The sequence below is a fragment of the Natator depressus genome, chromosome 15, assembly GCF_965152275.1.
Source record: "Natator depressus isolate rNatDep1 chromosome 15, rNatDep2.hap1, whole genome shotgun sequence".
In the NCBI taxonomy this organism is placed as follows: Eukaryota; Metazoa; Chordata; order Testudines; family Cheloniidae; genus Natator; species Natator depressus.
In genome coordinates, this window is record NC_134248.1 from 2,889,739 (window position 1) to 2,917,500 (window position 27,762).

Consider the following 27,762-nt stretch of genomic DNA (forward strand, 5'->3'; position numbering starts at 1 on the left):
AGGGGGGCTCTGGGCTGGGGCGCGGGGATGAGCGGTTTGGGGGGCGGGGATGGGGGGGCTCTGGGCCGGGGGCGCGGGGATGAGGGGGCTCTGGGCTGGGGCGCGGGGATGAGCGGTTTGGCGGGCAGGGGTGAGGGGGGCTCTGGGCTGGGGCGCGGGGAGGAGCGGTTTGGGGGGCGGGGATGGGGGGGCTCTGGGCCGGGGGCGCGGGGATGAGCGGTTTGGGGGGCGGGGATGGGGGGGCTCTGGGCCGGGGGCGCGGGGGATGAGCGGTTTGGGGGGCGGGGATGAGGGGGCTCTGGGCTGGGGCGCGGGGATGAGCGGTTTGGGGGGCGGGGATGGGGGGGCTCTGGGCTGGGGCGCGGGGATGAGCGGTTTGGGGGGCGGGGATGGGGGGGCGGGGATGAGGGGCTCTGGGCTGGGGAGCGGGGATGAGGGATTTGGGGGGCGGGGATGGGGGGGCTCTGGGCTGGGGGGCGGGGATGAGCGGTTTGGGGGGCGAGGATGAGGGGGCTCTGGGCTGGGGCGCGGGGATGAGCGGTTTGGGGGCGGGGATGGGGGGGCGGGGATGAGGGGTTTGGGGGGCAGGGATGAGGGGGCTCTGGGCTGGGGCGCGGGGATGAGGGGTTTGGGGGGGCGGGGATGAGGGGGCTCTGTGCTGGGGGGCGGGGATGAGGGGTTTGGGGCGCGGGGATGAGCGGGCTCTGGGCTGGGGCACGGGGATGAGCGGTTTGGGGGGCGGGGATGGGGGGGCTCTGGGCTGGGGCACGGGGATGAGCGGGCTCTGGGCCGGGGGCGCGGGGATGAGCGGTTTGGGGGCGGGGATGAGCGGGCTCTGGGCTGGTGCGCGGGGATGAGCGGTTTGGGGGGCGGGGATGGGGGGGCGGGGATGAGCGGTTTGGGGGGCAGGGATGGGGGGGCTCTGGGCTGGGGGGCGGGGATGAGCGGTTTGGGGCGCGGGGATGAGGGGGCTCCAGGCCGGAGGCGCGGGGGGGCGGGGATGAGGGGGCTCTGGGCTGGGGCGCGGGGATGAGCGGTTTGGCGGGCAGGGGTGAGGGGGCTCTGGGCTGGGGCGCGGGGATGAGCGGTTTGGGGGGGTGGGATGGGGGGGCTCTGGGCCGGGGACGCGGGGATGAGCGGTTTGGGGGGCGGGGATGAGGGGGCTCTGGGCTGGGGGGCGGGGATGAGCGGCTTGGGGGGCGGGGATGGGGGGGCTCTGGGCTGGGGCACGGGGATGAGCGGTTTGGGGGGCGGGGATGGGGGGCTCTGGGCTGGGGAGCGGGGATGAGGGGTTTGGGGGGCAGGGATGACGGGGCTCTGGGCTGGGGGGCGCGGATGAGGGATTTGGGGGGCGGGGATGGGGGGGCTCTGGGCTGGGGCGCGGGGATGAGCGGTTTGGGGGGCAGGGATGTGGGGGCTCTGGGCTGGGGCGCGGGGATGAGCGGTTTGGGGGGCTCTGGGCTGGGGGGGCTCTGGGCTGGGGGGCGGGGATGAGCGGTTCGGGGGGGCGGGGATGGGGGGCTCTGGGCTGGGGGGCGGGGATGAGCGGTTCGGGGGGGCGGGGATGAGGGGGCTCTGGGCTGGGGCGCGGGGATGAGCGGTTCGGGGGGGCGGGGATGAGGGGGCTCTGGGCTGGGGATGAGCGGTTTGGGGGGCGGGGATGGGGGGGCTCTGGGCTGGGGCGCGGGGATGAGCGGTTTGGGGGGCGGGGATGAGCGGGCTCTGGGCTGGGGCGCGGGGATGAGCGGATTGGTGGGCGGGGATGGGGGGGCTCTGGGCTGGGGCGCAGGGATGAGCGGTTTGGGGGGCGGGGATGGGGGGGCTCTGGGCTGGGGGGCGGGGATGAGCGGTTTGGGGGGCGGGGTTGGGGGGGCTCTGGGCTGGGGCGCGGGGATGAGCGGTTTGGGGGGCGGGGTTGGGGGGGCTCTGGGCTGGGGGGCGGGGATGAGCTATTTGGGGGGCGGGGATGGGGGGGCTCTGGGCTGGGGGGCGGGGATGAGCGGTTTGGGGGGCGGGGATGAGGGGGCTCTGGGCCGGGGGGCGGGGATGAGTGGTTTGGGGGGCGGGGATGAGGGGGCTCTGGGCTGGGGATGAGCGGTTTGGGGGGCGGGGATGGGGGGGCTCTGGGCTGGGGCGCGGGGATGAGCGGTTTGGGGGGCGGGGATGGGGGGGCTCTGGGCTGGGGCGCGGGGATGAGCGGTTTGGGGGGCTCTGGGCTGGGGGGGCTCTGGGCTGGGGGGCGGGGATGAGCAGTTTGGGGGGCGGGGATGGGGGGGCTCTGGGCTGGGGGGCGGGGATGAGCGGTTTGGGGGGCGGGGATGAGTGGGCTCTGGGCTGGGGCGCGGGGATGAGCGGTTTGGGGGGCGGGGATGGGGGGGCGGGGATGAGGGGTTTGAGGGGCGGGGATGGGGGGGCTCTGGGCTGGGGCGCGGGGATGAGGGGTTTGGGGGGCGGGGATGAGGGGGCTCTGGGCTGGGGGGCAGGGATGAGCGGTTTGGGGGGCGGGGAAGGGGGGGCTCTGGGCTGGGGGTGCAAGGGGGCGGGCAGGAAGGGTTTGGCGGGCAGGGGTGAGGGGGGCTCTGGGCCGGGGGCGTGGGGATGAGGGGTTTGGGGGGCGGGGATGAGGGGGCTCTGGGCTGGGGCGCGGGGATGAGCAGTTTGGGGGGCGGGGATGGGGGGGCGGGGATGAGGGGTTTGGGGGGCAGGGATGGGGGGGCTCTGGGCTGGGGCGCGGGGATGAGCGGTTTGGGGGGCTCTGGGCTGGGGGGGCTCTGGGCTGGGGGGCGGGGATGAGCGGTTCGGGGGGGCGGGGATGGGGGGGCTCTGGGCTGGGGGGCGGAGATGAGCGGTTCGGGGGGGCGGGGATGGGGGGGCTCCGGGCTGGGGGGCGGGGATGAGCGGTTTGGGGGGCGGGGATGAGGGGGCTCTGGGCTGGGGCGCGGGGATGAGCGGTTTGGGGGGCGGGGATGAGGGGGCTCTGGGCTGGGGATGAGCGGTTTGGGGGGCGGGGATGGGGGGGCTCTGGGCTGGGGCGCGGGGATGAGCGGTTTGGGGGGCGGGGATGAGCGGGCTCTGGGCTGGGGCGCGGGGATGAGCGGTTTGGTGGGCGGGGATGGGGGGGCTCTGGGCTGGGGCGCAGGGATGAGCGGTTTGGGGCGCGGGGTTGGGGGGGCTCTGGGCTGGGGCGCGGGGATGAGCGGGCTCTGGGCTGGGGCGCGGGGATGAGCGGTTTGGGGGGCGGGGATGGGGGGGCTCTGGGCTGGGGCGCGGGGATGAGGGGTTTGGGGGGCGGGGTTGGGGGGGCTCTGGGCTGGGGTGCGGGGATGAGGGGTTTGAGGGGCGGGGATGGGGGGGCTCTGGGCTGGGGCGCGGGGATGAGCGGTTTGGGGGGCGGGGATGGGGGGGCGGGGATGAGGGGTTTGAGGGGCGGAGATGGGGGGCTCTGGGCTGGGGAGCGGGGATGAGGGGTTTGGGGGGCGGGGATGGGGGGGCTGTGGGCTGGGGCGCGGGGATGAGCGGTTTGGGGGGCAGGGATGGGGGGCTCTGGGCTGGGGCGCGGGGATGAGCGGTTTGGGGGGCGGGGATGGGGGGCTCTGGGCTGGGGTGCGGGGATGAGCAGTTTGGGGGGCTCTGGGCGGCGGGGGCTCTGGGCTGGGGGCGGGGATGAGCGGTTTGGGGGGCGGGGATGGGGGGGCTCTGGGCTGGGGGGTGGGGATGAGCGGTTTGGGGGGCGGGGATGAGGGGGCTCTGGGCTGGGGCGCGGGGATGAGCGGTTTGGCGGGCAGGGGTGAGGGGGGCTCTGGGCTGGGGCGCGGGGATGAGCGGTTTGGGGCGCGGGGATGAGGGGGCTCCGGGCCGGAGGCGCTGGGGGGCGGGGATGAGGGGTTTGGGGGGCGGGGATGGGGGGGCTCTGGGCTGGGGCGCGGGGATGAGAGGTTTGGGGGGCGGGGATGAGGGGGCTCTGGGCTGGGGCGCGGGGATGAGCGGTTTGGGGGGCGGGGATGAGGGGGCTCTGGGCCGGGGGCTCGGGGATGAGCGATTTGGCGGGCAGGGGTGAGGGGGTCTCTGGGCTGGGGCGCGGGGATGAGCGGTTTGGGGGGCGGGGATGAGGGGGCTCTGGGCTGGGGGGCGGGGATGAGCGGTTTGGGGGGCGGGGTTGGGGGGGCGGGGATGAGGGGTTTGGGGGGCAGGGATGAGGGGGGCTCTGGGCTGGGGCACGGGGATGAGCGGGCTCTGGGCTGGGGCGCGGGGATGAGCGGTTTGGGGGGCGGGGATGGGGGGGCTCTGGGCTGGGGCGCGGGGATGAGCGGTTTGGGGCGCGGGGATGAGGGGCTCCGGGCCGGAGGCGCGGGGATGAGGGGTTTGAGGGGCGGGGATGAGGGGTTTGGGGGGCGGGGATGAGCGGGCTCTGGGCTGGGGCGCGGGGATGAGCGGTTTGGGGGGCAGGGATGAGGGGGCTCTGGGCTGGGGCGCGGGGATGAGCGGTTTGGGGGGCGGGGATGAGCGGGCTCTGGGCTGGGGCGCGGGGATGAGCGGTTTGGCGGGCAGGGGTGAGGGGGGCTCTGGGCTGGGGCGCGGGGATGAGCGGTTTGGGGGGCGGGGATGGGGGGGCTCTGGGCCGGGGGCGCGGGGATGAGCGGTTTGGGGGGCGGGGATGGGGGGGCTCTGGGCCGGGGGCGCGGGGATGAGCGGTTTGGGGGGCGGGGATGAGGGGGCTCTGGGCTGGGGGGCGGGGATGAGCGGCTTGGGGGGCGGGGATGGGGGGGCGGGGATGAGGGGTTTGAGGGGCAGGGATGGGGGGCTCTGGGCTGGGGAGCGGGGATGAGGGGTTTGGGGGGCAGGGATGGGGGGGCTCTGGGCTGGGGCGCGGGGATGAGCGGTTTGGGGGGCAGGGATGGGGGGGCTCTGGGCTGGGGCGCGGGGATGAGCGGTTTGGGGGGCGGGGATGGGGGGGCTCTGGGCCGGGGCGCGGGGATGAGCGGTTTGGGGGGCTCTGGGCTGGGGGGGCTCTGGGCTGGGGGGCGGGGATGAGCGATTTGGGGGCGGGGATGGGGGGGCTCTGGGCTGGGGGGCGGGGATGAGCGGTTTGGGGGGCGGGGATGAGGGGGCTCTGGGCTGGGGCGCGGGGATGAGTGGTTTGGGGGGCGGGGATGAGGGGGCTCTGGGCTGGGGATGAGCGGTTTGGGGGGCGGGGATGGGGGGGCTCTGGGCTGGGGCGCGGGGATGAGCGGTTTGGGGGGCGGGGATGAGCGGGCTCTGGGCTGGGGCGCGGGGATGAGCGGTTTGGGGGGCGGGGATGGGGGGGCTCTGGGCTGGGGCGCGGGGATGAGCGGTTTGCGGGGCTCTGGGCTGGGGGGGCTCTGGGCTAGGGGGCGGGGATGAGCAGTTTGGGGGGCGGGGATGGGGGGGCTCTGGGCTGGGGGGCGGGGATGAGCGGTTTGGGGGGCGGGGATGAGGGGGCTCTGGGCTGGGGCGCGGGGATGAGCGGGCTCTGGGCTGGGGCGCGGGGATGAGCGGTTTGGGGGGCGGGGATGGGGGGGCGGGGATGAGGGGTTTGAGGGCGGGGATGGGGGGGCTCTGGGCTGGGGCGCGGGGATGAGGGGTTTGGGGGGCGGGGTTGGGGGGGCTCTGGGCTGGGGCGCGGGGATGAGCAGTCTGGGGGGCGGGGATGGGGGGGCGGGGATGAGGGGGCTCTGGGCTGGGGCGCGGGGATGAGCGGTTTGGGGGGCGGGGATGGGGGGCTCTGGGCTGGGGAGCGGGGATGAGGGGTTTGGGGGGCAGGGATGAGGGGGCTCTGGGCTGGGGGGCGGGGATGAGGGATTTGGGGGGCGGGGATGGGGGGGCTCTGGGCTGGGGCGCGGGGATGAGCGGTTTGGGGGGCAGGGATGGGGGGGCTCTGGGCTGGGGATGAGCGGTTTGGGGGGCGGGGATGGGGGGGCTCTGGGCTGGGGCGCGGGGATGAGCGGTTTGGGGGGCTCTGGGCTGGGGGCGGGGATGAGCGGTTTGGGGGGCGGGGATGGGGGGGCTCTGGGCTGGGGGGCGGGGATGAGCGGTTTGGGGGGCGGGGATGGGGGGGCTCTGGGCCGGGGGCGCGGGGATGAGCGGTTTGGGGGCGGGGATGGGGGGGCTCCGGGCCGGAGGCGCGGGGGGGCGGGGATGAGCGGTTTGGGGGGCGGGGATGAGGGGGCTCTGGGCTGGGGCGCGGGGATGAGCGGTTTGGGGGGCGGGGATGGGGGGGCTCTGGGCTGGGGGGCGGGGATGAGCGGTTTGGGGCGCGGGGATGAGGGGGCTCCGGGCCGGAGGCGCTGGGGGGCGGGGATGAGGGGTTTGGGGGGCGGGGATGGGGGGGCTCTGGGCTGGGGCGCGGGGATGAGAGGTTTGGGGGGCGGGGATGAGGGGGCTCTGGGCTGGGGCGCGGGGATGAGCGGTTTGGGGGGCGGGGATGAGGGGGCTCTGGGCCGGGGGCTCGGGGATGAGCGATTTGGCGGGCAGGGGTGAGGGGGTCTCTGGGCTGGGGCGCGGGGATGAGCGGTTTGGGGGGCGGGGATGAGGGGGCTCTGGGCTGGGGGGCGGGGATGAGCGGTTTGGGGGGCGGGGTTGGGGGGGCGGGGATGAGGGGTTTGGGGGGCAGGGATGAGGGGGGCTCTGGGCTGGGGCACGGGGATGAGCGGGCTCTGGGCTGGGGCGCGGGGATGAGCGGTTTGGGGGGCGGGGATGGGGGGGCTCTGGGCTGGGGCGCGGGGATGAGCGGTTTGGGGCGCGGGGATGAGGGGCTCCGGGCCGGAGGCGCGGGGATGAGGGGTTTGAGGGGCGGGGATGAGGGGTTTGGGGGGCGGGGATGAGCGGGCTCTGGGCTGGGGCGCGGGGATGAGCGGTTTGGGGGGCAGGGATGAGGGGGCTCTGGGCTGGGGCGCGGGGATGAGCGGTTTGGGGGGCGGGGGATGAGCGGGCTCTGGGCTGGGGCGCGGGGATGAGCGGTTTGGCGGGCAGGGGTGAGGGGGGCTCTGGGCTGGGGCGCGGGGATGAGCGGTTTGGGGGGCGGGGATGGGGGGGCTCTGGGCCGGGGGCGCGGGGATGAGCGGTTTGGGGGGCGGGGATGGGGGGGCTCTGGGCCGGGGGCGCGGGGATGAGCGGTTTGGGGGGCGGGGATGAGGGGGCTCTGGGCTGGGGGGCGGGGATGAGCGGCTTGGGGGGCGGGGATGGGGGGGCGGGGATGAGGGGTTTGAGGGGCAGGGATGGGGGGCTCTGGGCTGGGGGAGCGGGGATGAGGGGTTTGGGGGGCAGGGATGGGGGGGCTCTGGGCTGGGGCGCGGGGATGAGCGGTTTGGGGGGCAGGGATGGGGGGGCTCTGGGCTGGGGCGCGGGGATGAGCGGTTTGGGGGGCGGGGATGGGGGGGCTCTGGGCCGGGGCGCGGGGATGAGCGGTTTGGGGGGCTCTGGGCTGGGGGGGCTCTGGGCTGGGGGGCGGGGATGAGCGATTTGGGGGCGGGGATGGGGGGGCTCTGGGCTGGGGCGCGGGGATGAGCGGTTTGGGGGGCTCTGGGCTGGGGGCAGGGATGAGCGGTTTGGGGGGCGGGGATGGGGGGGCTCTGGGCTGGGGGGCGGGGATGAGCGGTTTGGGGGGCGGGGATGGGGGGGCTCTGGGCTGGGGGGCGGGGATGAGCGGTTTGTGGGGCGGGGATGGGGGGGCTCTGGGCCGGGGGCGCGGGGATGAGCGGTTTGGGGGCGGGGATGGGGGGGCTCCGGGCCGGAGGCGCGGGGGGGCGGGGATGAGCGGTTTGGGGGGCGGGGATGAGGGGGCTCTGGGCTGGGGCGCGGGGATGAGCGGTTTGGGGGGCGGGGATGGGGGGGCTCCGGGCCGGAGGCGCGGGGGGGCGGGGATGAGCGGTTTGGGGGGCGGGGTGAGGGGGGCTCTGGGCTGGGGCGCGGGGGGGCGGGGATGAGCGGTTTGGGGGGCGGGGATGAGCGGTTTGGGGGGCGGGGGTGGGGGGGGCTCTGGGCTGGGGCGCGGGGATGAGCGGTTTGGGGGGCGGGGATGAGGGGGCTCCGGGCCGGAGGCGCGGGGGGGCGGGGATGAGGGGTGATGGGGGCGGGGATGAGCGGTTTGGGGGGCGGGGATGGGGGGGCTCCGGGCCGGGGGCGCGGGGGGGCGGAGATGAGGGGTGATGGGGGCGGGGATGAGCGGTTTGGGGGGCGGGGATGAGGGGGCTCCGGGCCGGAGGCGCGGGGGGGCGGGGATGAGGGGTGATGGGGGCGGGGATGAGCGGTTTGGGGCTCGGGGATGAGGGGGCTCCGGGCCGGAGGCGCGGGGGGGCGGGGATGAGGGGTGATGGGGGCGGGGATGAGCGGTTTGGGGGGCGGGGATGGGGGGGCTCTGGGCCGGGGGCGCGGGGATGAGCGGTTTGGGGGGCGGGGATGGGGGGGCTCCGGGCCGGGGGCGCGGGGGGGCTCGGGCGCAGGCTGACCGTGGGCGGCTCTCGGTCAGGGCGGCGCCGAGGCCCTCGCCCGGCTCAGCTGGGCCCCCCCCGCTGGCGGGACTCGGGGCGGCGGCGCTGACCGGAGCGGCGAGCTCCAAGGCCCCGGCCCCGAGGGGGGTTTCCGCCGCGCCGCGCCGCCCTCCCTTGGCCCGGGAGAGTCGCGGGTCCCCGACCGGGTCACCTCGCCCGCCCCCCGGCCCGGCCCGGCCCGGCCCGGCCCCGCTCACCGGCCGCTCCGGGCTCCCCTCCGTCGGCCCCAGGCGGAGCTCGCCCGGCTCGGGCTCGGGCTCGCGGCCCCGAGGGTGGCGGCGGCGGCGACGCGGCGCCATGGCCGGCGGCTCGGGCTCGGGCTCGGGCTCGGGGCCTGCACGCGACCGGCTCCCAACCGCCATGTGGCTCCGCCCCCGGGGCGGCCTGAACCACCGCGACCCCTAGCGGGGAATCCAGCGCCGCACTTCCCGTCCCCCCGGCTGGAGAGATGGTATCGCCCGGAGCGCGCGCGGGGAGCCTGGGGCGCGAGCGGCGCTGGGCGGTGTCCCGGGCTTTGGCGCCGTGCGGCTCAGCCTGGGCTGCGGGGCTTTGGGGTGCAGGCCCGGCGGGGTGCGCTGCGCAGCTGCAGGGGGAGATGGGGTGCGGTGCGCTCTGACCCCCTTCTCCAGCCGCCTCCATGCTGCTGACGAAGCCGTGCTCGGGTGGGCTGGGTCGCAGCGAGGAGACACTGGGATTTTTTGCCTTTGACAATCCCCCTCCCTGCACAAGGATCCCTCCGAGAGCCCCCCCATGGGAAATCCCCAGCCCTAAAAAATACCCTGCGCTTGTGCTACTGTCTGAGCCCCACGGGATCTCCTTTCTGTGACCTGTCTAATCTTCTCTGCTCACCTTATCATTCGCGTCACACCTGAGTTTGCAGCTTGGAGACCTTCACTGGCTCCTCCGCTTCACGCATACCTGCGGGTACCCCCCGAGGAAGCTGGCCCTTCTGCCCGCTCTCTGCAGTTCTTTACAGGACTCCCTTGTATTGCTTGACATGGACCCTGGCCCGAGAGGCTTTGTTGAGTCAGCTTGGCAGCAGAGCCCTCTAGGGAGCTGGCCTTTTCTGGAACCCAAGCTATTCAGCTGCTACGCGAGGGCCGTAGTAGCTACAAGGTCAAGGCCAGCACGTCCTATGTGGCTGAGACCTTGTTTGGCAGCCCGGTGGGGACTCAGCCAGCTCCGTAGCTCAGGGGTGAGAGCAGAAGTCTCAGAATGCAGGGAACGCCAGTTCACACGTCGCAGGGGCCTGCGTAGCCGTCTTGGACTCAGAATCTCCTCGCTGGTGGCTCGTCTCCCCTTCCTCGGTAGCTCGTCTCTCCTCAGCATTAGCCTACTGCCTCCCTCTGCCTAGCTCTGGAGCTCCCAGGGTTAGAGCAGTAGTTTCAGAGTACAGGGGTCACAAGTTCAAATCTCACAGAGGCCTGGGTAGCAGTCTCAGAATCTCCTCACTTGTGCCTCCTCTCCCTCCCCAGTACCTCATTTCTCCTCAGTGTTAACCTACATCCTCCTCTGTGAAGGGCACTGTTCCTCTAATTTTTCCCATCCATGTGTGGAATGACTTTTGTTATGTGCACCAATATGGAGGTGAAGCGTGTCAAGAGAGGGGCTGAGGTTCACTGTGGGGGAGGGGGCTCAGTAATGGGGCAGAGGATTGGGTGCAGGGGGGTGAGGGCTGCGGCTGTGGGTGCAAGCTCTGGGGTGGGGCTGGGGATGAGGGGTTCAGGATGCAGGGGGCTCCAGCTGGGGGTGCAGGCTATGGGGTGGGGCAGGGATGAGGAGGAGTTCAGGGTGCAGAAGGGGGCTCAGGGCTGGGGCAGAGAGTTGGGGTGGGGTCTCCACTCTGGGATGGGGCCAGGGATCAGAGGTTTGGGGGTGCAGGCTGCCCTAGGGCTGCGGTGGGGAGAAAGGACTCCCCCCAGCATAGGTGCTGACTTTTATTTTTCTTGGTGGGTGCTCTGCCCCACTGCACCCCACCCCCTCCCTCCCTCCCTCCCTCAAGACCCCATCCTCGCTCCGCCTCTTCCTGTCCCTGCTCCACCTTCTCCCCCCTCAGGCCCCATGCCAAGTGCCGAACAGCTGTGGGTGTTGACCATCCCTACTATTTTCTCCATGGGTACTGAAGCCCGGGAGCACCTGTGGAGTCAGTACCTGATTCTATCCTCATTTGTAGCAGTGTAAATCAGGAGCAACCCCAAGGAAATCAGTGGAGTTACGCTGACATAAAACTAATGAACCACAGGTGCTTCACCAGCCTGGGAAGCAGCCTAAAGAGTGTGCTGTGGTTCACCAGCAGCTATAAACCCAATCTGACAGACCAGAGAAGGCATGTCAGACTGGCAGTGCCAGCAGGAATCTGAAACACACTTCTTGAGTTGAAGAGGGTACTAAGCAGGGGTGAGTCTAGCTGGCATAGATGCTGTAGTGTAAACAAGACCTTCATTAACATGTTTTTGGGCAGTTAGTTTCCCTTGTTTCTCTGAGGAAGAGGTGTTAGTGAGGGGGCATGGTTGGAGGGCACCTCTGGGAGAGGAATGATCTGCCACTTTAACTACCAGCTTTGCCCTCCTCCTGGCTCCACCAAGTCCCAGGTAGGGCTGGAAGGGCCATGGGAAGAAAAGGGGATGGTAACTGATGGATCATGAGGAACATATCCACCAGCTGGAGGCAGCAAGAGGAATAGCAGGGAGCCCCAAACTTTGTATCTACTCCAGGGAGCTAGTGCAAAGGAAGGGGCTCTGCACAGCCGTCTGCAGTACAGGAGTACTGTTGATGTGTGGAATGGCCCATTCAGGGGTGTGGGCTCAGATGAATGAAGATGCTCCAAAGAGATGAATAGCCTAACACAATAGCTCTGGGTGGTGCGAAATGATCCATTCAACTCAATGGGAGTTCCCCTCTACCTCAGTTTCAGTTGTGGAATACCACTGGTCAAGGTAATCTCACTCTGCATGTCAGTTTTAGAGCAACTGGAATATTAACATTTTCTTATGTGGGGAGGACAGTATGCCAGGAATGCCTGAACCAAATTATTCCATACTTGCACCATTGCCCCTGTTGTGGCATACCAATATCTTCAATAATCACATTATGCATGTTTCAGAGTAGCAGCCGTGTTAGTCTGTATCCATAAAAAGAAAAGGAGGACTTGTGGCACCTTAGAGACTAACCAATTTATTATAGCATAAGCTTTTGTGAGCTACAGCTCACTTCATCGGATTCATATGCCTGTGGATTTTAGAGTACTTTGAAAATTAAAAGCAGCTCATAATGCAGGGAGAGAACATATATTGGGAACCTCTTGATCAAATGACCTAAATTTGCACCATAAATTCTACCCCAGTCCTGAATAGCTTTTTAATTATTGCTTCCCCAAAAGGGAAGCGGTGATAGAAATGTTACACAATTGATCCTGAGAGAGTAATATCAGGATTAGAGCAGAGTTTGAGCATCCAGTATGTGTATTAAAAAAAAAAAGTTATAAGTAGTATACAATTTGGATGTTACATGATTATTTTAGTGAGACTGTATCTCACTTAAACAACCTCAAAAATCTTGACAGCTAAACCAATCCTGTGGCTATTTTCAAGACAAGATTTTTTTGAGGGTCTCTTTCCCCTAATCCGCTTTCTCTTACCCTAACCTATTCTCTTGTGCTCCCAGCACTCTGTTCTATATGTACATGCAGTGGTGGAAAGGAACAAATTTTCACACCCAGATCCAGCCTTTCCAGCAGTTACCCTGATTTTGGGGAATTAGGAATGTAAAGGATAATTTGATTTTTGAAGTTGATCTGTAAAGGGGCAATAACTGATACGGTGCCTTTGTTTGATTTTCTTCAAATGTGTAAAGAAGGCATGAAGATTTGGGGCCTAGGTGTTTTTTTTGTTTGTTTTTGTTTTGGGGAGAGAAGATACATTTATGTTGCCTCCTTTTATATTAAAAATCCAGGTCCAGTCTAGGCTGGGGGACTCATGCTTCGGCTTTGTCTAGACTAGAGTTGGTGGTCCTGTTATAATTTGAGCTAACTGATTGTAAACGCTAATTGTGTTGATAACTGAGGCTCTCCACAAATATTTGTTCTGGGGCACAAAGCTTTGTGGTTTGCCTGAGGCTGAGCCACCATGTCCAGATAAAAGAATGAGGAGTCCTTGTGGCACTTTAGAGACAAATTTATTTGGGCATAAGCTTTCATGGGCTAAAACCAACTTCATCAGATGCACGGAGTGGAAAATACAGTAGGAAGATTCTGTGTGTGTGTGTGTATATACACACACACATGAAAAGATGTGGATTGCCATACCAACTCTAACGAGACAACTCAAAGTGGGCTATTATCATCAGGAGGGAAGATAACGTTTGTAGTCTTAGTCAGGATGGCCCATTTCAAACAGTTGACAAGAAGGTGTGAGTAACAGTTGCGGGGGGGGGGGGGGGGAATCAGCATGGGGAAATAGTTTTTAGTTTGTGTAATGACCCAGCCACTCCCAGTCTTTATTCAGGCCTAATTTGATGGTGTCCAGTTTGCAAATTAATTCCAGTTCTGCAGTTTCTCGTTGGAGTCTGCTTTTTGAAGTTTTTTTTGTTGAAGAATTGCCACTTTTAGGTCTGTAATTGAGTGTCCAGGGAGGTTGAAGTGGTTCTCCAACTGGTTTTTGAATGTATAATTCTTGACATCTGATTTGTGTCCATTTATTCTTTTGCATAGAGATAGAGACTGTCCGGTTTGGCCAATGTACATGGCAGAGGGGCATTGCTGGCACATGATGGCATATATCACATTGGTAGATGTGCAGGTGAACGAGCCCCGCTGGTGTGGCTGATGTGATTAGGTCCTATGATGGTGTCCCTTCAATAGATATGTGGACAGAGTTGGCAACGGGCTTTGTTGCAAGGATAGGTTCCTAGGTTAGTGGTTCTGTTGTGTGGTTGCTGGTGAGTATTTGCTTCAGGTTGGGGGGCTGTCTGTAAGCAAGGACTGGCCTGTCTCCCAAGATCTGTGAGAGTGATGGGTTGTCCTTCAGGATAGGTTGTAGATCCTTGATGATGCGCTGGAGAGGTTTTAGTTGAGGGCTGAAGGTGACCGCTAGGAGACAGGCCAGTCCTCGCTTACAGACAGCCAGGTCCTGCGCAACCAGGTCCATGTCTTCCACCTCCAGGCCCTGCAAAGGCTCCTTTACGGTGCAGGTAGTCCGGCATGGAGCACGCTGGCGCACGCCTTCCTCCGCTGCCTCCAAGGACTCCAATATGACCAGCACCTCTTTTTTTTCTCCATCCAAGAGGTCTTCCGCGAGACCTCTCCGAGCTGCCGGTCTTCTACCAGGACCTCCTCTGGACCTGGAAGCTTTTTTCGGTGACCAGGTCCTTTCTGGCCACTAAGGGGGCGGACCTTCTCGGGGAGCCCCTGCTACACAACCTCGATCTACGTGTGCAGGTGGCAGAGTCTCCTTCGGTGCGTCAGAGGTTGGTCCTGGCAAAACCACCAGAGCCTGAGACCTCCTGGACTACGACAGGGGGGACTGGGTGGCGCCCCGCATGCTTGGTCGACGCATGGGGCTTTCCACCCTTCCGACCCCCAGGTGCATAGTCCAGGAGGTGAAGGCCACCTTGTCACCCGATTATCTCGTTTTCCTGCGGCGAGCCCGGCGAGAGGGCGTTCCCCGCTCACCCCTGGCCCTCTGGACATTTTTCTTCAGCCCTGTTCCACGAGCCCCCCGGCCTCCCCGCTCACACACTCCGAGCCGGCTGCACACTCTGCAGCAGGTCTGGTTCCGAACTGCGCCTAGAGTCCATCTCTACACACTCGAGCTCCACACACTGCACTTCCTCACCCTTGCGTCCCACCCCGACACCAAATGGCAGGACTATCTTCCACCTCAAGAGGGTGAGGAGCCCCGGTGGGCCAGCCTTTATTCCACCTTGGTCCCACGGCCCTTCAGGGACATCGGTTGGCAGCTCCTTCATGAAGCCATGAGCACGGGCATGCACCTGGCGGGTTCACCCCTATACCTGAGGCCTGGCTCTTTTGCAGCATGAGGGAGAACCTGGCGCACTCCTATCTTGAATGCGCCAGGTTGCAGCCCCTATTCCGGCTCCTCCAGAACCTCTTGTTGAGGTTCTGGCTGCACTTTTCCCCACACTTGTTCCTCTTTGCACACCCTATCTGTGGCCCCATGAAGTCGCGAGACCTCCTCGTCATCCTCCTCCTGGCCCAGGCCAAGCTCTCCATCTATAATACCAGGAGGAGGATGTTGGACGAGGGGGTGCTCTGCGACTGCGGGGCCTATTTCCGTTCCTCCCTCGTCTCACGTATCCAGGCAGAGTTCCACTGGGCAGCATCCACTGGCTCCCTCGACAGCTTTGAGGAGCAGTGGGTGCTGTCCGGGGTTCTCTGCTCGGTGTCCCCATCCGGTCTCCTCATTTTGAACCTATGACCTTCACTCCAATCCCTGTTTTTCATTAGTTGTCCCCCGCAATCAGTTGGTCCCTGGGTCCAGTGGTCCCTCCTGTTAGGCTGGGGGAGGGGCCTTTAGAAGTTTTCCAATATGACCCTGCTACAGCGTAATATTTGAAAATTCTGCAATTTTTTTTTTACAATAAATAAATATGGAGGCTCCACCATGGAGTGGGGAGCACAGGCCACTGGCTGCATGGAGTTGGGAGAATACCCTGCAGCCTCTCTCTCCCGCCTGGGACAGGGACTTGGCAGCGAGGCTGAAGCTGACCCTGGCACAGCACAAGGGCCATGCCCCTTTTGCGCCAGGCACACCGGATGTGGGGAGGGAGGCTCAGCCTGGCAGCAGGACCCACGTGCAGAGGGACATCGTGTGGGGGGATCCAGATGGGGGTAAGAGGGTTCTGTGTGGGGCAGTCTGGGTGCAGGCAGCTCAGTGGGGGATCTGGAGGCACAGGGAGGTTCCAGGTGCAGGGACAACGGGAGTCTGCAGGGGGGACCAAGTGAAAGTGGTTGGAGCTCAGTGGCAGGGGGGGTGTCTGGGTGCAGGGGAGGTGGGGTTCATTTGGGTGGGGGTCCAGGTGCAGGTGGTTGGGGCTCAGTGGGGAGGGCGTCTGGGGGGCCTCATCGGGGTAGTACAGATGCAGGGGAGATGGGGCTTGTCAGGGTGAGGGTTTGATGGGCCTGCTTTACAGGGGAGTCCCAGCTGCTGCCAAGGGGATCCACATGCTGGGCCCCCGCTTCCCCATCCCCCTCTCTTCCCTATCCCATGCCCCTTCCCCACCGCTCCATCTCCTCCCCAGGCTTGGGGGGCAGGGAGGAAACCCCTTGCACTCACCAGCAGCGCAGAGCGGGCTGGGTCCAAGTTGCTCCACTTCCCGCCCCTGGGGAGTGCAGGACATGCCCACTCCGTGCTGCAGTCCCCCAGGATGTTGCTCAGGGAAAGTGGTGGAGTGGGGGTAGGGCTGGGGTGGAGCAGGGGTGGGAAGAGGTTCGGGCCTCACCAGGGGCCCTCCAACCCACCCCCACCCATCCTCTCTGGGGTCTCTAAATCCCCCATTCCCACAGTGCACCTTGGTAACCCTACCCTCCTCTAGCCCTAATCCCCCATTCCCTTCCCTTGGGTCCTCCTGGACACCCCAACCCCACAGTCCACCCCCCCCACCACCACATATATCCCAGTCACTCATTCACACACTGAGCCAGTCCTTCAGGGCCCCCCACTGCCCACCAAACTTCTCCATCCATGAGCCCTGGGAAGGGGGAGCAAGCTCCCAATTTGGCTGGGCTTGGTCACTGTTGGGTGTTAGTCTTTTCCTGTCTTTTGTGTGCTGGGCTCACAAAGGCCTTTTGCTCCCTTGGGGTGGGGTACGGTTTTTGGCCGAAGGTGACAAGGTTTGGTAGCCTTGTGGATATTATGTGGTGTCTGGAATGGGGTGTGTGTGTTCCCATGGTGCCCCTTCCCCTCTGCCTGGAGAGCTGAGGAAAGGCAAGTCTGAGGAGCGGAGCAGGAGCTCTGGGAAGGAGAAGAGCAATATGAAAATGGAGTCTAAGATGAGACCAGGTGACTTCTGTGGAGGGAGACATGCTGGCCAACGCCAAGGATTGGGGAGACAACTCGGTGTGAGGCCAACGCACAAAGAGAGCTGGGGGAGGGTGTTGGTGTCTGTAACACTTCCCTGTCCTCTCTCACAGACAGAGTCCAAGAGGGATAGGAAGGAGAGGACGAGAGCCCCAGTACTAAAGAAAAATAAGCTGGGCCCGGGGCTCTGTGGGGTTAAGACCAGTGGAAGGGACAAGAGTCTCCTGTGTAGAGTGACTATTTTGGGTGCAGGTGCAGTGGGGTGCTTCTAATTGTAGCTCTGACATCATGGGAAGGGGGTTCAAGGTAGAGCCCTGGGGTGTGGGAGATGTGCGAAGGAGACCCTAGCCATCACGGCAGATTGTGATGGTAACTTTGGTTTTTCCTTCTTGCGGTGTGTACGGCACCAAGGGAAAAGAAGTGTGTGTGTTGGGGGGTGGGGACAGAGTCCATCTCAGTGGTGAGATGGAAAGCGAGTGAGAGCACAAGCACTGTTGATGTCAGGCAAGACCTGTCCAGCTGGGAGCGGAGCAGCTGTCCCTGAGATAAGTGTCTGGTTTGGGGACTGCTCATCTCTCTTGGTGGGAATGGTGTGTGCAACCCCAGCAGAAGGTTGGATCCAGGAGGGTGACTCTAGGCGCTGAGTTACTTTAATTTCTCCTATGCCTCTCTCTCTGACTTCTCTACTGTGTTAGCCAACACACCACCTTTCTCTCTTTGTACTGTCTCCTACCATAGGACATGGGCAGGTGACATGTGCATTCATCCCCACAGGCTTGGTTTTGAGAGCCTGCACCATCTAGCGGGAGGGAAGAGAATCAAACCGGGTACTGGATACTACAGTGGTGGAGGTGGGGTGACTGGCCAAGCAACCCGTTGCCTCTGTCTCTTCATCGCGTGGGGCTGCTCTAGAGCATGTGGGAGACGGAGGGAGGGCGAGCTCTCATGCACCAGTAGAGCTGTGGGCAGGGCTGGCTCGCTGGTCGGTTATTTCCTGCGCTTGCAGATGAATCGCCCAGGAGCCCCAGCCAGAGGAGAAGAGGGAAGAAGTGGAGCTGAGCAGCCTGGACATCCAGCGGAGCAGAGGTGAACAGTCCTGAGCTTTCTGCCTTTCCCAGCACAGGGTGTGAGTCAGCGGTGACGGCACTCTCTTTCTCAGCTCTTCCCAGGTTAGTTTTCTTCAGAGGACGTGAACATGCAAGCTGGGCGTGGAGCTCTGTGGTATTAAGTTCAGGGGAAGAGACAATAATCAAAGGGGTGATTTCTAATTGTAGCTGTGATGGCATAATGGGAGGAGGGTTGAACCCAGAGCCCTGGGGTGTGGGAGGAGCGAGAAAAGCCTCGCCACCATTGCTTTTTGTTTTCCTCTTGTGTTGTGTTTAATACCAAGGGAAAAGAAGTCGGGGGGACGGAGTCCAGCCCCGAGGTGAGATGGAAAGTGAGTGAGAGCAGTGACAGCGTGAATACTGCCGATGCCAGGCAAGACCTGTCCAGCTGGGAACAGAGCAGCTGTCTCTGTCGGTGAGATAAGTGTCTGGTTTGGTGAGGGCTCCGGTCACGGCCCCCCTGGCTCCAGACAGGGACTTCCCTTTAGCTGGGTGTGTGGGTTTGCTTATAAAAAAAGGGGAAAAAAGTTTCCTGACTAGCTGTGGCTTCAAGGGAGATGATGTTGCCATTTGTGGGAGCTGCTCATCTCTGGCCAGGAGTGGTGTATGCTGCCTAGCAGAAGGTTGGATCCATGAGGGTGACTCCCTGTTCTGAGTTTCTTCCCTTCCTCCTAGGTTTCTCTCTTTCTCGGTCTTCTCTACTGTGTTGGCAACTCTCACTCTGTCTCTCTCTCTCTCTCCTTTCATGAACACCTGTTGTGTTCAGTTGCCTGCATCCTCTTCCTCTGCTCCCCCTCCCCCGTCTCCTCTGGGCTCGGCTGGGTCTATCTGCCTATGGCCATGGTCTCTGCCCTACTGGGAAGGATGTGTACTGCCTGCCAGGCTAAGGGGGTTGCTCCTCCCACCCCCTATCTTCCTAGAGAGTTTGGGGAGACTTCATTCCTGTAACTGGGTCACAGCGTGAGTGGCCACTCATGTCTTTGGGGCTGTGGGGTCTAAGACTAAGAGGGGTGGGCTCGCGGTCATGGCTTTGGGCACAGGAGAAGTGGGGCTGGCATTAGAGATACCTAGAACCCCTCTTATGACCCCCTAGCTCCATTACTGCATCACCCTAAGCCTCACTCAGGGTGTGTTAGGCACTGCACAGCCAATCGGAGGGACAGCGGGATTCACGAGGAGATAGATGAGTGTGTGAGGCATGCAGAGGGATGAAGGGGTGTGTATGGCATACAGTGGGGACGGACGGGGGGCTTGAGGGTTGGATGGACAGCGGGACAGGTGGAGAGCTGCAGGGGCGGCAGGTGATGTCAAAGGCTGGAAGTGTGATGGGTTCAGCTCACGGCCGCTGGCCCTGTCATCTCCTGCCCCCATCTGCCCTTCTAACTCTGCCCCACCTCTTGCAGGCAGCACTCAGCAGAGTCTGGCCCTGTAGCGTTACACTGGTGCCTCCATCCCATGCATACACCTGTGCACAGGGTGCTCCCTGAGAGCTCCGGCACGGACAAGCAGGCCGGCTCATGGCTGCTGAACCAGCTACTCCAAGGACTGCCACAGATCTCGCCCTCCTCGGGCAGCAAGATCCTGGCCAGCGGGTTCCTTGTCCCTCCTCGCAGCCAAAGCAGCCTACTCAGCACAGAGGCTGAGGTCACGAACCACCACCTGCCTCTGCCCAGCCTCTAGCTGGAGCTGCTCCAGCCCCGAATTGCTGGGTACCCCAGCCTGGCAGGAGTTGGTGTGATATCCTAGTGGAGTCAGTTTTTTCTCCCTGGTAGATTATGATTTTCCCCACTGCAGTTAGTTGCTCTTTCTCTGTTTCCCCAGAGCCCCTCCCCGGAGTCTGTCATTGCTTCACCTAAAAGCTGCTTCTCCTTTGGGTCTCTGTGTTCTGGGGTCTCTGCTGTCATCAGGGATACTGCTCTGGGTTTGGGCAGGTGCTTGGCAAGGTGAGGGTTGTAACTTAGAGCTTTCTTCATCAGAAATTTAAGTAAAAGTAGCCTTTTCCTCATTTCTTAAAGTGCAGAATAACACAGGCACACTCCTGCTCACCAGGGGTATGTGTGGGTAGTTGTCAGGGTGCAGTGCCCCCTGGTGACCAGGTGGGGCAGTGCATGGTGAATATCACTCCTTTTGGGACACTGACCCCTGGTGGCCAGGTGGGATAGTGCCCTGTGTGTATTATCTTGAGGCCAGGTGTGGCAGAGCCCTATGTGTATTCCCCCCCACACACATACACACCGTGATAGTGACCCCTGCTGGCCAGGCACGGGAGTGCCCTGTAGATGCCTTCTTGTTGGAGCAGTGGCTCCTGGTGGCCAGATGCAGCACTGCCTGGCAAGTATGCCCCCTAGCGTTGCTGCAGTGATCCCTGGTGGCCACTGAGGGCAGCTGCCTATGTGACCCCACCACTACCATTGCGACTGTGACCGCTGGTGGCTGGGTGGGGCAGGGTCTTGTATGTATATCAGCCATTCGGGCAGTGCCCTCTGTGTATCCCACTCTCATCTCCGTGACTCGTGTTGTCCAGGTGGGGCAATCCCTGTGTGTATTTACTCACCCCAACCCCTGCATTGGGCCAGTGACCACTGGTAGCCAGATGAGTCAGTGCCCTAGGTGTATTCTTCCCCTCCTGCAAGGTGACAGTGTGCCCATGTCAGGCAGTACCCTGGGTATCTTCCAACCCCCTTGTGGCAGTGAACCCTGTTCCTGGTGTGCATCACTCCCCCATTAGGAATGTGCACTGGGGCCAAGCGGGGCAGTGTCCTGTGTGTAGCACCCCCCCCCCCCACTCCCTGTGGCCAGGTATGGCAGGCACTGATCCCTGGCATCCACGTGGGGCAATACCCTTTGTATATCCCCCAACTGGGCAGTGACCCCTGCTGGCCAGGTGGGGCAGTACCCTGTATGTGTCCATCCCCTATTTGTGACCCCTGCTGGCTAAGTAAGTCAGTGGCCTTGATTTCCTCTTCTTGCCATTCTCTCTCTCTCTCTCTCTCTCTCTCTCTGGTAGTGCCCCCTGCTGGCCAGCTGGGGCACTACCCAATGTGTATCTCTACTAATTGGAGCAGTGACATCCCCGTGGTGGCCTGGTGTGGCGGTGCCCTATTTGCATCATTCCCCCCCACACACACACACACACGCACCATTGGGGTAGTGGCCACTTCAGGCAGTGGCCTATCATTCCCCCCACCACCACCAACATTGCAGCAGTGACCCCTGGTGGCCAGGTGAGGCAGTGCCCTGCATGTGTCCCTCCAACCATAGCTGCAGTGACCCCTGGTGCCCAGTTTGAGTAGTAGCCTGTAGGTACCTCACTTCTTGGGGCAGTAACCTGTGGTGGCCAGTTAAGGGCGTCTGTGACCTCTGGTGGCCACGTAGGGCAGTGGCCTGTGTGTACCATCTTCACTGGAGCAGTGAACGCTGGTGTCTTGGTGGTAAGATGCAGCCACCTCTGGGTTAGACAGTGGGGCTGGTTATAGGCCAATGGGGATAGGCCCCCACTCTTCCAGGAAGTACAGGAACGTCTGGTACTCAGGGCAAAGCGTTCCACCTTGTATTGAACTGTGATGCACTGAGCACCTTTCCCCAACATAAAGAAGAGCCCTGTGTGGCTCAAATGCTGGTCCAATAACCGGTATTACCTCACCTGCCTTGTCTCCCTGGTATTCTGGCAAGTGTCCAACTTCCCCTTCACTGTTGCTATCCATCCCTGCCCCCCCCCCTTCTCCCCGGCAAACCCCAACCAGGTCCCTTCACCTGCTAAACCTCCCCTGGACCTCGACCCCAACCCTGGGGGGGCACCCCACCTGCAAACCCTATGGAGCCTGCGGGGTGGCCTGCTCCGGGGAGGGGAGCGGAAAACCTGGGGCCACATACTTAATAACGGGGTTGAGGCTGCCCCTACAATGAGAAGCAGGATGGGCAGGGAGAGAAGAGTGAAGCAATGCACGATGGGAGATGTAGCATCTCCCCTCAGCCATGGCGGGCCCCATGGCACCAAGGGAGTGGTTGTGTCTCCTGCCTCCATTCCCTGTCAGCCGTTGCCAGGCCCACCCCAGACTTCCCATTTCTTGTGCAAGTCCAGAAGCAGAAGTTGCCATGAGGCAGTGCCGGGAAGGGTGGTGCTGTTGTCAGGAGAAAGCAGGAGGAGCAGGTGGGGTCCGTGCTACTGTGGGGAGGTGCCGCTCTTGCTGTGAAAGGGCCCCGCCGTTATGGGAGGTGTCGTCTCCCTGCTGTGCCGTGCTAGACCAGCCTCTGCCTGTCATGGGAGGTGGAGGCTCCAGCCTGCGGAGCTGCAGCAGGGAACCCCACACATGCCGCCTGTCAGGCACCCGCATTCTCAATGCCCCTAGTCCCTGCCGCCACCCCACCCCATCAGCTGTGGAATGGGAGGTAACTTAACTTCCGCTCACTGTTCCCGGTTGGATTCTAATAGTGCGTACTGGAGCATCTTAACTTCCAAATTGGGTAACAGATTTTTTTTCCAATCTCCATATACCAGCAGGTGGTGTATGTGATGGAGGCTTTACAGAGTTGGCAGCTACTCACTGCCTCACCCTGTTTCCTTTTCTTTTTCAATAGCTTTATCCCTATGGCAAAAGCTCACAAATGCTCCATAAGGAAAAAAAATCGCTTGTTTCATAGTAAATATATAAATATGTGGCCAAAAATCCTCAGTATTCAGAATAATGTGGAAACTAACACTTTAAAGTGAAGAACCTGGGTTTGATAATTATTCGTGCCCCCAGTAATAAAACTTTCAGGGAAGCTCCAAATTATTAATAAATTGTTTATAAAGTTCCATTTGAAATGAACTTGTTTGTAAGCAATAACCAAAGCTCTCTAATGTTTATACAATTACACAATTTTTGGACAACCTTGTTAATTCAAAGGCCTGTTTTCAGCCCCACTGACGAGGTTAACCATTTTTTTGTAAAAAGAAAAGGAGTACTTGTGGCACCTTAGAGACTAACCAATTTATTTGAGCATGAGCTTTTGTGAGCTACAGCTCACTTCATCGGATGCATACTGTGGAAAGTGTAGAAGATCTTTTTATATACACACAAAGCATGAAAAAATACCTCCTCCCACCCCACTCTCCTGCTGGTAATAGCTTATCTAAAGTGATCACTCTCCTTACAATGTGTATGATAATCAAGGTGGGCCATTTCCAGCACAAATCCAGGTTTTCTCATCCCCCCACCTGGATTTGTGCTGGAAATGGCCCACCTTGATTATCATACACATTGTAAAGAGAGTGATCACTTTAGATAAGCTATTACCAGCAGGAGAGTGGGGTGGGAGGAGGTATTGTTTCATGGTCTCTGTGTATATAATGTCTTCTGCAGTTTCCACAGTATGCATCCGATGAAGTGAGCTGTAGCTCACGAAAGCTCATGCTCAAATAAATTGGTTAGTCTCTAAGGTGCCACAAGTCCTCCTTTTCTTTTTGCGAATACAGACTAACACGGCTGTTACTCTGAAACCTGTCATTTTTTTTGTGGGAATATGACTGAATCTGGTCATTGAAGTGCTACATTTACTGTGTGTTCATTTACCTTGTACAACATAAGGCCCATCCTTACAGATTGCACTGGGTAGTGCTCATACCACCAGAGCATTGGAGACTGGGTAGGGTTATAGATGCATTTCAGAAGCACTGGTTCCCCTTTGGATACAGTCACTCTGTCATCAGGTTGGGTCACTGGCTCTCCATTAGCCCTTTCTGGAAAAAATAAAATATCACTTGCATACGGACGGCTCTTACCTTGAACCTGGGATGTTTATTTACCTTCCAAACTTCTAAAACCTGGGGGTAGGGGATGAAGGTTTATAAACTGGTGGTTTGTAAATCTGAAATTAGGGCTAACTTTGCATCTCATGGGACTTGTAACTCCACTGGCTTCCATGGAGTTGTGACCATTCACACAGCTGAGGATCTGGCCCAATCGACCTGAAATCGTCCTCACCGAGAGTGGAAAATATTGCAACAACTGAAACCCAGGTGAGGAACATCTTCAGGGGATCAGGTGGGCTAGAACCTTGTCCCCAACATGCAGAGGGAAGCTTATCCCTTGCCTTCCCCAGCCGTGAGGAGGAGTGGGGAAAGATGTCTTAAAAATATAGATCCACCCGCTTTCTTTGCGGCACAGCTCTCCTGTGCTGAGTACCTATGGTGCCAACCACACAGCAGCCTGCTACTGCCCTTGAACTAGGCTCCCTGGCTTCTGCACAGTGTCTGAGGTGAAGGGGGAGGAGGAATTGTGGGGGGATCCGAGACCACATGAAGCAGCAGACTGTGAAGTGACCGCTCTGCATTTGGGTGAGTGGCTGGTAAAACAGAGCCCTCTTGTGGTACATCTGCGGGGGAACTTCCGCCGCCGCTAACACGATTTCTTTTATAACACTCCAGCCATAGCAGCCAGCTGTAAAACCTGTCTGATGTGATGCTGAGCTGGGTTAGGAAGCTGTTGTGCGGAGACCAAATTCTTTTGTGTTGCCCAATATCCTTTCATTGTTTCCTTTTTCCGTTGTCCTCCCTTTGTTAAGCGGTACCCACAGGCTGTCTCCTCTTCCACTTGTATTGCATATTTTTGATTATTTCTTCCCTCTGCCTGTTTTAATGCTGGCTTTCCTCTGGTTTTTAAAATGTTTAACGTCACAAGTGGACTACGGGTCCCCTCCAGAACTGCCACGTTTATGGGCTAAATCTTCAGCTAGTGTGGATTGTTGCAGATCCGTTGACTCTACCATGCAGTCGTGCATTTAAGCCAGCTGGTCCCATTCCCTAATTTTATTTAAAATTTGTGTGTGTGTGTGTGTGGGGGGGGTTATGATGTTAAACATCATTTTAAAAAAACGAGGAAAAGCCTGCATTAAAGCAGACATGGGAGAAATAATCAAAAATATGCAATACAAGGATTTGTATTTAGTGTACCATATCCCCAAATGGTCTAAAGACCTATAGCTTCATTGAGATCAATGGATCACACAGATTTACACCGGCTGAGGTTTTGTCCTGTTGCATATGATGGAGGTCTATGAAATCATGAATGCTGTGAAGAAAGTGAGTAAGGAATTGTTATTAAGCCCTTCACATAACACAAGAACTAGGGGTCACCCAATGACATTAATACACAGCAGGTTTAAAACAAACATAAGGAAGTACTTCTTCACACAACACACAGTCAGTCTATGCAACTCATTGACAGGGCATGTTGTGAAAGCCAAAAATATAACTAAGTTGAAAAAAGTATTAGATAAGTTCATGGAGGATTGAGCAGGAGGTTGGACTAGATGGCCTCCTGAGGTCTCTTCCAACCTTAATCTTCTATGATAGGTCCATCAATGGCTATTTACCAGGATGGTCAGGAATGCAACCCTATGCTCCCTAAATCTCTGATTGCTGGAAGGTGGTGACAGGGGATGGAGCACTCAATAAATTGCCCTGTTCTGTTCATTCCCTCTGAAGCATCTGGCACAGGCCACTGTAGGAAGACAGGACGTGGGGCGAGATGGATCATTAGTCTGACACATATTAATAGAATCGTAGCTTTTAAATAAGACTGCGAGTTGGTCACGGATTCCGTGACCTCCATGGCTTCTGCAGCAGCTGGTGCTGGCCCTCCATGATTTATTTTATTTATTTAACAGTATGCATTATTTCTCCTTTGAATTTGTCTGGGCTCATCTTCCAGCCATTGGTTCTTTTCATTCCTCTCTCCACTAGATTACAGCTCTTTCCTCTGTTTTCCCTGAAGGTACTTATATACCACAATGAAGTCAAGATGGGGTGGGATCTGAGTTACCCAGGAAAGAATTTTCTGTAGTATCTGGCTGGTGAATCTTGCCCATATGCTCAGGGTTTAGCTGATCACCATATTTGGGGTCGGGAAGGAATTTTCCTCCAGGGCAGATTGGAAGAGGCCCTGGAGGTTTTTTTGCCTTCCTCTGTAGCATGGGGCACGGGTCACATGCTGGAGGATTCTCTGCTTCTTGAAGTCTTTAAACCACGATTTGAAGACTTCAATAGCTCAGACATAGGTGAGAGGTTTTTCGCAGGAGTGGGTGGGTGAAATTCTGTGGCCTGCATTGTGCAGGAGGTCAGACTAGATGATCATAATGGTCCCTTCTGACCTTAGTATCTATGAGAATATAACATGTTTTTTCCCCCCCAAAGACAGAAGTCTTTGATTTTCTGTGCTTCCGTGGATTTTTGTTCAGCTCCCCTGCTGGTTGCAATCACTGTGTCGCTGACGGCATAGTAATAGACGGCAGAGTCGTTCATTTCACTGGAGCTTTTTTCGAATGGAAGGCTTTCGTGTCTTGGACCTGGTTGTGACGTTGCACTCTATATGATTTTATGAAAGTATGCTGATGAGTATGAATATAATGTAACTGAAATATGCTTCATGCAAAAGGTCTCTTGTAAGGTATCATTACAAAGCTTATAATCTAGTGAGTGTGGTCATCCTATTTGTATAAATGTACCACTCTTGTACCTGAAACTAGAAATATAAAATATAACTCTGAGGGCCTATTGTAATTATGCAAAGTGTGGGCCAAAGGGTGGTTTGGAATCTTGATGGCTCCCATTAACCAGGACAATTGGTTGTCGATGGCTCTGTTTTACTTGTAAGTCTTCCTGTGTACGTGTGAGCTGGCAAGTGGGTAATGAAGTCTTACAGTGACATGGGATCATGTCACCTGAACTGGAATCCATCCTTAACCTGGTGCTTTTCCATTGAGAAGGAGGGGTGGGAACCCAGAGAGGGACAAAGGATTCCTGCCTTGTGCAAAAGATATATAAGTGGGTGGAACAGAACAATGGGGCAGCCATCATGAGAAATCCCCTAGCTATCACCTGAGCTGGAAAAAGGGCTGTGCCAGGGGAAAGGATTGGGCCCAGACCAAGAAGGCATCCAGTCTGTGAAAGAAACTTATTGAAACATCTCTGAGGGTGAGATTTTATCTGTATTCAGTTTTATTACTGTACTAGGCTTAGACTTGTGTGTTTTAATTTATTTTGCTTGGTAATTCACTTTGTTCTGTCTGTTACAACTTGGAACCACTTAAATCCTACTTTTTGTATTTAATAAAATCACATTTTACTTATTAATTAACCCAGAGTATGTATTAATACCGGGGGGGGGAGCAAACAGCTGTGCATCTCTCTCTATCGGTGTTAGAGCAGACGGACGTGTCTGGCTCAACCAGGCAGGGTTCTGGAGTCCCAAGCTGGCAGGGAAAAGACCCCACCACAGTTAGGGAATCCCATTGCAGCAAAGCCGTCCACTCAGGGGCGGCTCTACCACTTTTGCCTCCCCAAGCAGCCGCCGCCGAATTGCCGCCATGCCCGGACGGAAGAGCAGAGATGCCTACACAAGCCTTGTTGTTTAACACACAGTGCTCACATGTTGGTTGTGTTTTACTGAGCAAATCAAGGCATGACCTGGTCCCTGCTCCCACAAGTTGACACCTGATTCTAGATGTGATGGAATGGGAGAGGGGGAAATTGGGGTGAGCAAAGACAAAGTTTACAGTGAGTAGCTGGCACAAATGCTCACTTTTAGCACCTGCCCATCTCGGTGGCTCCATTCTCTATAAATGGGAATTGTTTTGAATGCGGTGAATGAACTCACTACTTGTAGGTGCCCTGCAGAAGTGAGTTTGTGGGAGGAGACAATGTTAGATGAGGATCTGGAAGACATACCATGCAGAGGGGCCAGCATGGACAAGTCAGAGCTGGGAGTGGGAATGGAACAAAGGTGTCAAGGCCAGTCTGGATGGTTGAATGGAGCTGGAAGGGCCAAAGTGTCAGGAGACAAAGTCCAAGATGTAGGATGGGCAGAAGGGTGCAGGGCCTGAAAGGAGGAGAAAGGGACTGAAGTTGTTGCTCAGGGCAACGGGGAGACAGTGGAGGCAGGGAGACAAGCCCAAGCTTGGGAAGAGCAGAAGAGTCAGCGTAGATCAGCACTCAGTTCATGGGGCCTGGAGCTGCTCCAAGCAGGTGTCAGTGAAGCCTCTGGTTGAGTCATGTGGGTGCAAAACACCTGCAAGAGTGACAGAAGAATGACTTCCCGCCCTGTTGGGGGCGGGGTGCAGGACTGTGTGCCG

General features: G+C 60.2%; 1 protein-coding gene across 1 annotated transcript in view; it reads right to left on the reverse strand.

The window, feature by feature from the left end:
- The window catches only part of DDX54 (DEAD-box helicase 54), a 32,464-nt gene extending 23,595 nt beyond the window's left edge, over positions 1–8,869 (reverse strand). Inside the window, exon 1 of the mRNA XM_074973063.1 lies at positions 8,705–8,869. Within this exon, the coding sequence (XP_074829164.1) occupies positions 8,705–8,869 (165 nt within the window). The remainder of the gene's footprint in view (positions 1–8,704) is intronic.
- Positions 8,870–27,762: the final 18,893 nt, after the last annotated feature.